Source organism: Notamacropus eugenii, chromosome 1, assembly GCF_028372415.1.
Source record: "Notamacropus eugenii isolate mMacEug1 chromosome 1, mMacEug1.pri_v2, whole genome shotgun sequence".
NCBI lineage: Eukaryota > Metazoa > Chordata > Mammalia > Diprotodontia > Macropodidae > Notamacropus > Notamacropus eugenii.
The window spans coordinates 478,288,838-478,296,898 of record NC_092872.1 but is presented as its reverse complement, the minus strand read 5'-3'; the positions used below and the strand labels follow the sequence as shown (position 1 = coordinate 478,296,898).

The 8,061-nt window shown below is 43.5% G+C and overlaps 1 protein-coding gene and 1 long non-coding RNA gene across 7 annotated transcripts in view; one reads left to right on the top strand and one right to left on the bottom strand.

Annotated features, from left to right (window-relative positions):
* The first annotated feature begins 307 nt into the window (after positions 1 to 307).
* RGS3 (regulator of G protein signaling 3) overlaps positions 308 to 8,061 on the top strand; it is a 176,536-nt gene continuing 168,782 nt past the window's right edge. For 3 of the 5 annotated variants that reach the window (XM_072632445.1, XM_072632444.1, XM_072632449.1), the window contains exons 1-3: positions 308 to 480; positions 1,268 to 1,319; positions 3,705 to 3,930. In XM_072632445.1, the coding sequence (XP_072488546.1) occupies positions 308 to 480; positions 1,268 to 1,319; positions 3,705 to 3,930 (451 nt within the window). Of the gene's footprint in view, positions 481 to 1,267; positions 1,320 to 3,704; positions 3,931 to 6,939; positions 7,241 to 8,061 lie in introns of those variants that run through there. The other 2 variants (XM_072632446.1, XM_072632447.1) reach the window with 2 other exon arrangements.
* On the bottom strand, positions 3,792 to 7,429 carry LOC140519456 (uncharacterized). Of its 2 annotated transcripts, none has more exons than XR_011972209.1 (3): positions 7,272 to 7,429; positions 5,291 to 5,504; positions 3,792 to 3,878 (listed from the first exon to the last, which is right to left on the bottom strand). It is a non-coding gene; the product is annotated as an uncharacterized lncRNA (long non-coding RNA). The 2 variants fall into 2 exon arrangements; XR_011972210.1 differs by lacking the exon at positions 7,272 to 7,429 and adding an exon at positions 6,566 to 6,828.

The window sequence follows — 8,061 nt, the reverse complement described above, 5'->3', positions numbered from 1 at the left end:
TGTTGAGCTTTTTTTCAGTGTTTGATTCTGAAATAGGCAAATATTGATGAACTTAATCATATTGGTTTCCCATCCCAAATACTATCTTTCTGCAGGATTATTGACATTAAAAGATGACCTAATATTGCTGACATATTTTCAGTGTGAAACATCAGATCTTCCATCTTCTTTTCAATGTTTTTATATCTATCTCTTCTTTTCCATTCCCATTGCTTGCATCCTAACCAACATCCTTACCAACTCCTGCATAGATTTTTCAGTTGCCTTCTAATTGTTACCATCGGATACAGTCTTAAATGAGATTCAGATGAATCTTTGCCAGCTTCTCAGGAGCAGGGTAGTACCTCCCTGCTTTCTTTTCCAGAGCTCTGGGTTAACTTGTATGGTCTGGATCTGCTTTCCTGGAGGAAGACAGGAGTGGACTGGAATATGTAAAGGGAGCTACTGTATTACTTTGCGCCCCACAAGATTCAGTGAGAGGTACTGAAACAAGTGGGAGGGGGTCATACTGCTTGGACTACTGGGGGAGGTAGGAGATAAATGGGATAGATTAATCTTAACTTGTAGAGGAATGGGAAACAGAGCCTTGATTGAGTAAGATGAGAAGCATCGGAAGAAGGCCTTTGTTTATAAGCTGGTGGGATCTACTATAAAAGAACAAAATGAGTCAGTTGCTGAAAAATCATTCTGGCCCTAGAGGTATGAAATTGTCAGCTGGGAATTCAGCCAATTCGCTTATTAAGCAGGGCTGAGCCCAGCACCACTGATGAGGACGACTGTAATGCTGGTTGGGTGTAGGGAAGCAATGACAATGCTAAGGTAGAATGCTGGATGCCTGCCAAGAGTGGAGGTATCAGGGTGAGCAGCAGGAGGTACAACCTTAGCTTCTGCTTCAATGAAACTTGATCCAAGGCAGTGCTGTGAGATTATCAACTGTACAGATTTCTGGGATGGGGGAAAGGAATCACTTTGCAGAGGAGGAAAGGGTTCTTTCTTCCTGGACCTGGGTGTGAGTTCTATGTCCTTTCCTGTGTAAGTAAAATTGGTTTTATTTTTGATGCCTTGTGAACTTGAGTGACCACCTTTGTTTTCTACCTTGGTGGGGGCAAAGGAACTAAAGAAATTTAGAGGTCTCAAGTATACCTGGATCCTTATTGTCAATTGTTGTTGAATCATTTTTCAGTTGTATCTCTTTGATCTCGTTTGGGGTGTTCTTGGGAGAGATACTGGAGTGGTTTGCCATTGCCTTCTCCTTCTCATTTTGCAGACGAGGAACTGAGGCAGCAGATTTAAGTGACTTGCCCAGAGCCACACAGCTAGTAAGTGTCTGAGGCCAGATTTAAACTCAGGAAAATGAGTCTTCCTGTCTCCAGGCCCTGGCATTCTATTCACTGTGCCAACTAGTTGCCTTCGACATTAATTATTCAGAAAGATTTTTTTTTTAGTTATTCAGTTCTTTCTGATTCTTCATGACCCCATATACTGGAAAATATGAAAACATACTGGAATGAGTTTCTTCTCTAGTGGATGAAAGTAAACAGAGGTTAATGACTTGCCCAGGGTCACATAGCTACTGAGGTAGGATTGGAATGTAGGTCTTCCTGATTCCAGGCACATCTTCTGCACCCCTTAGCAGCCTTGTGTTTGCAGTGCCTGTGACATAAGGGTTACCTCGTCAGTGATTATTATCCTGGCCTCTCTAAAGTCATTATAGGAGGTAAAGCCTTTGAAAATTCTGTCCCTTCTCTGAGCTTAGTATTTAATGTAGGATTTATTTTTCTTGGTCTCAGGTTTGCTAAGTTCATCTATTGGAAGTGTTCAAATTACAAAACCCAATGGGAGCTATTTCTTTTCCTCCAGATCCACAGTTATATTACAAAAATATTTTTGAATCTTGACTTAAAGTTGGGTGTGGTGATAAGATAAAATATTTTGTAGTAATTCCCATATAATTTAGATACATTTCTATAGAATGGTAACAGTTGTAGGAGTCCTAGACTAGAAATAATAGCTACAGACCAATGGATTAATAATTATATATCTATAAGTACACATATATATATGCACACACACATATATAGATCACACATGTGATATGTATGATATATATTTATAACTATAGAATAATTCCTACAGATGAGGAATTAGGAATCTCAAGTTTTGATTTCTCTTCAGTTACTTACTGTAGATGTGGGAATGTCTCCTACCCCTCTCTGGTCTTCTGTTGCCTCATTTATGAAATACAGAACCATCTGGTACTGGGCCCCTAGATAAAAAGTCCCTCAGAGATCCCTTAATTGCTGCTTCATTGCCCCTCGGGGAAAACTGGCTAGCCATAGTTATTTCTGGGGTCAGACTGGCCTAGGTTGGATGCCTAGTTAGGAGCAGTGGGGTGGGGAGTAGCAGAGGGACTCTGACTGCCCAGGCCCTGGAGCCAGATCTGCTATCCGGCAGCTTTGGGCCTATGCTTCTGTTTTTCCTCTTAATTGCCCATCTTACCTGGGGTCAAAAGGGAGCTTATAAAACCTTTGAGAGCAGGAGCTCTTGCCCTTGTTGTTCAGTCATTTTTCAGTCGTGTCTGACTCTTCATGACCCCATTTGGAGTTTTCTTGGCAAAGATATTGGAGTGGTTTATCATTTCCTTCTCTAGCCCATTTGACAGATGAGAAAACTGAGGCAAACAGAATTGTTACTTGCCTAGGGTCATACACATAGTGAGTATCTGAGGCTGGATTTGAATTTAGGTCTTTCAGACTCCAGGCCTGGCACTCTGTCCACTGTTCCACCTACCTTCAGGAACTTTGTCCATATACAGGTCTCTCCAGGGCTGTGCAGGCTTCTTGCTGCCAGGTGAGCACAAACACCCTTTGGTTTCTTTTAATTGAGTGGTGACAGGATGTTGGTTTGGAATCAGAATGACCTTTAGGGATCCTGAAGAGTCATCTCTTGGTAGTTGCCTGGGGATGGGGTTGCCAAAGGCAATAGGACTGTGAGGTGAAGAGTTGCTCTTCCCAGGGAAATAGAAAGGTTTGTGTTTCTCTTGCACTAGGGATTAAAGACCAGCAAGATAAACAGTGTAACTTCCTTTGGGATTAGGGGAAAGAGCAAATAAACAGACGTGTAGATTTGAGGTTGCTGCTGGTATGAGGTGTGTGTGTGTGTGTGTGTGTGTGTGTGTGTGTGTTGGGGTGGGGTGCAGAGGTGAAATATACTTCCTTCGGTCCAGGCTGTAGATACTGCCTTTTTGTTTCTACCTAGAAGTATAAGCATCAGAAACAAACACCTGAAGATCTTCCTCCTTCCGTTGTTCTCTCAGGGGAGTTAGAGCTCGCTGAGCTGTGCATAGTCATCAGACAGGGCACCTACCCGTTTAACCAGGCTGGCAGTTTACTCTATAGGACCCACAGCAATTCTGGGAATGCCAGTGTGCTGACCCTTGACAAAAGAAGCTAACTTGATTTTTACCACCCCACTTCCTCATTTTGTGCCCCCTTTTACCTTCCTCCCTTCAGATTCCCCATGCCCTCTTGAAAACTGGTCCCTCTGCATTGTTAGAGAAGAGCCGATGGTATGGAGAAGGCCAAAAGCTCATGAAAATGGAGGAATTTCATGCACTGTGGCACCTGGGGGAGGGAAGCATATGTAGCCCCCTTAAATCATGTCATATGGTACATGAGTACTCTTTATTCCACCTGTACCTCCAGGTTGGGCAGTCTTTCCGGTTCCAGTGCCAACTTTGCTGCAGCCTTCAGTTTCTTCCTGGAGAGATGGCTCAGTTGGAACAAAGAAAGGAAGAGCAGCTATCTGAAGGCCACGTGGGACCAGAGAGAGTGGAACGACAGGGCCAGGTACTTCCTCTGCTGAAGGAGGGAAGAGGCCTAGAGGGAAGCACCAAGAGGAGGATTGGCCGCTTGCATGTTGAGGGTGCAGGTACGTTTACTGTCTCGCTGGGGATGCTGAATAAAAAGAGGTCCTTTTAAAACTAGCCATGCTTGTGATAGCTGAGAAGGGTAGGACTTGCACAGTCTTTACTTGACAGAACTTTGCTTTTGCTCCAGCTGAAGGCCTAGTGTTACAAAGCATACCCTAGTATTTAACCTGAGGACAATTTGCATCTCATTATGCCTGTTTTAGCATGTAAACTTAATTGTAAGAGCCAAATAAATTACATTCCTTAGCCTATGTTCTTTCTATTTTAATCTCTTTTACATCCATTCTAACTGTTGCTGCATCAGGTGGGGTTCAGCCTAGCCTAGAAAATGCTGCCTTGATCCCTGCCCTGTCATTCTCCTCTCCTAATGGTCCATGGGACTAGACTGGCTGCCTTTGATGGGAGCGGGTGAGATCTGAAGTATTCTATTCAGTTCTGGGCATCATGAGGGAATAAATGAAGAGCACGCACTGTATTGTATCAGGGGTACCAGGAGAAGTGGTGAGACAGCCATGGATAACCTGGGGACTGGCCAGAGGAGGATAGGTAGGATGATGAAGGACCTTCAGTCTGTATCATATGAGAACTGGTCACAGGAACTGGAAATATTTATCCTGGAGAAGAGAAGGCTTGGGGACATGATGGCTGTCTTTAAGTATTTCAAAGGCTGTCATGTGGAAGGGGATCAGACTAGTTCTGCTGGGCCTCAAAGGGCAGAAGTTGTGAAGAAACAAATTTAAGCTTGATGCCAGGAAAAACTCCTTGTACAAAAGTGAAATGTCCTTGGTCATGTTAAAAAAAAGATTTTTTGGATCTTGACTTAAAATCAAGAGAACCCTGAGTTCAAATCCTACCTCAGGCACTTAGCATCAGTATGGCCCTGGGCGAGTCATTTAACCTTCATGTGCCTCCGCTCCCTTGTCTATAAGATGGAGATAAGAACAGCATCTACCTCATGGGGTTATTTTGAAGAGTAAATGAGTTAATATGTGTAAAAGTACTCGGCAAGTTTGAAGCACTATATAAATACTATATTATTATAGTTATTAATTTTCATGTAATTTAGGTACTTTCCTACAGGTAGTGGCATATGGACTAGTGGTAGGAGCACTGGACTAGAAGTAATAGCTATAGACTATAGACACACACAGAATGGCTATAGAATAATTCTTATAGAAAAGGAAATAGGAACCTTGGGTTCTAATTTCTTACACTTATTAGCTGTGTGACCATGGGAACATCATCTATACCTCTCTGATCTTTAAATGGGATATTCAGGGAGGGCTAGCACCTCTTGTGGGAAGGCCTGTAGAGTCCTTTTCAGGGCTGCTCATCCACCTTTGGGGGCACTCAACTCACCTGTGGCTTCAAGAACCTGTAGCATGCATGGCAGCCACTCTCCATTAAAACTGAGCAGACAAACTAAGCCAGGTTGAGGGTGACTGATAGGCCTCAAACCCATGGATGAGTTAGAGGGGTATCTACCCCGGCCATATGAAGACTTCTGCTGGCAGAAAACAAGCTGTTCCAACAGCCATGAAGGAGGCTGAAGCAGGTGCTGTGGAGCTTGGTCCTATTGGAAAAAGGACAAACAGCAGCCTTTTTAAATGTGAAATGTTTTCCCATTTTACGTGTGAAACATCTGGTAATAAACAGCTGCATCAGTTGATTCCTTGATAAACCCTTGCAGATCATATGATACTTAAAGTCAAAATGTAGTGAAATTCCCTCCCCTTGTGAGAAAAACTTATGATCTATGTCTGTTGACATGCTGGGCTTATTTGGTTTTGTAAACTTGTACTGCCTCAAGAGATGGTGGATCCCTCCCTCCCTCCTTGTGGGGAGCTGGATAGCCATTGGTCAGAGGTGTTCTAGTAGGGATACCATTCATGTATGGGTTGCACTAGATGGTCACTGAGAGCCCTTCCAACTTTTAAATTCTGTAATTGTGAGTCTCAGCTTTCTGTTTCCTGGGACTTTTTCTTGAGAGGAACTTTTCTTGGACCCATCTCAAAGAGAGGCATTTGGCCTGGGATCCTCAGAAGGCACACCTTTCTACCCCCTCCCCAAGTCTGTAATAACTTAAAGTTTGATGATCATTGCTCCTTGGAATTACAGTACCCCTAGTGTTTGTTCACAAAGGGTGTGTCATTTTAGTTTCTTCACTCTCAGGAATGGGGGAAAAGAGAATATTTTCATTGTGCTTTACTCTTCAATTCTGACAGTGTCTGATGTTGTTAAATCCTTAGGATACGTTCTAAAGGGTATTCTAGGTATTAAAAAACCCCTCTCATTTTCTAAAAGAAGCCCCACTTCGCTATCATTTTGTAAGAACTTATCAAAAATGGGAAATGATGAGGGTCAGAGAGGGTCATTGTGCATTGTGAGAATTTCTTAAATCCAGTTGATAATTTAATTATTTAAATTAACTTATTTATATAGTTAGATATAGTTATATAGATATTATTATATAGATAACTATTTAATTTCCTAAATCCAATTGGTAACTCTTTCCATAAACCTAACTTTTAGAAAAATTCATTCTTTTCTTTACTCATCTTTCCTTTTTTAGCGTCAGGAATAATTATACCTCTGAGCTTCAAAGAACATCATAACCATTAGCTAATTACTTACCATCCAGCAGAGGTGTGGCACTTTCTCAATATGTATTTTGCTTTAATAGAGAGGAAGGAATGAACGTCTTAAAGAACGAAGAAAGGTTCCTAGCACTATCATTGTGGCCACTTAATTCTACTGATCTTTCCAGTCCCCTTGACATAAGAAAGATTGACCAGAGGCAGTTCAGGGAGTCATTAACCTGGTTAATGAACAGGGAAAGCCAGCTGCTTTGGCGGTTCCAGCCTCTGGGTGTAGCCTTTCACAGGTGCTGTGCTCTGTGAACAGGTGCCTCGGGGGGAGGGAGCAGTGTATTTGTACAGTTCAGAGGGGGCATGGCTCCTCCCCCTCCTCTCTGGGCTGGGTGGGAACTTGTTTGCTCAGTCAGGTAGAAATCATGACTATTCAAACAACGTCATGGCCAATCACATTTGGACCCCTTGTACCCCATTTGAAATGAATGGCGGTTACAGCTGCCCTGCCTTCCCCAGAAACACTGCTGTGTGTATGCTGGGGGGAGGGAAAAGGGGGAGAGTGATTTAACGGCTGCTTAGGTTACTGGAGAGCAACACAGAGGACTTCTTCCAGACTCCTTAGCAGGAGGAACAACCATGGAGCCAGACAACTTCCACCGGGTCTCCCTCTGTAGTAGAGATGCCCAATGGGACACGTCTTTCTACCTCACAAGCTTTGGTGAGTGCCTTCCTGAGGCTAGGGTACCCACATTGGCTCCTGAGTCTGCGTCTCATGGGACCCAGAGCCCATGAAAGTGAACCTTTTCCCATTTCTGATCTCCAAGCCTTGAGACAGGTGCCTTGCTCTGGGTTTCATTAGCAGCACCCTCTAGTTCTCTCCCTCTCAGTGGATCCTGAGCTGCGTCCTGTGGAAAGGGGCTCAGAATTGTACACACCCTGGCATTCTGAACTGTTGAGAATCAACTGCTGTCTTTCCATTAGCACCAGATCTGGTTGGTTCCGCCTCACTTGGCTGGAATAATTACACAATGTTTAGTCTTTCAGGGTTCAGATTTGCTATACAGAATGTTCTTTATTAGCTGGCAGTTTATGGAAAGTTCAGGGTGAAAAGAGATGAAAAAACATAGTTTCCTGACTCAATTGGGGGATTACCTGCCATTCCCTAGATTTGAGGAAATAGGTGACTAGGAAGGCAGTCTGCTGAACTCTTATCTTGGAAGCTACAGCTCACCTGGGGTGGGGGTGAGGGGGTTCTATGTTTCTGTCCAGCTGGTTTGGGGACCATCCCAGGCAGGGGAAGAGGGCTAGTTGAGGCCAGGGAAAAAAAGTCTGTTTCTGAAGGCAGATTAAGATTGGTAGGGTACTGAGGTGCCTTCCCATCACTGCCAATGGGGCTTGGAGCTAAAAACCAAAACAAAACAACTAGGGGCAATGGTCAGTTGAAAAAACTCTATGAAAACTAGCAGTAGGGCTGAATTTCTTTAGAGGGCAATTGGACATTTGCAGGGAGGATGTGGGCATAACCTGCCCCTTTTCCAT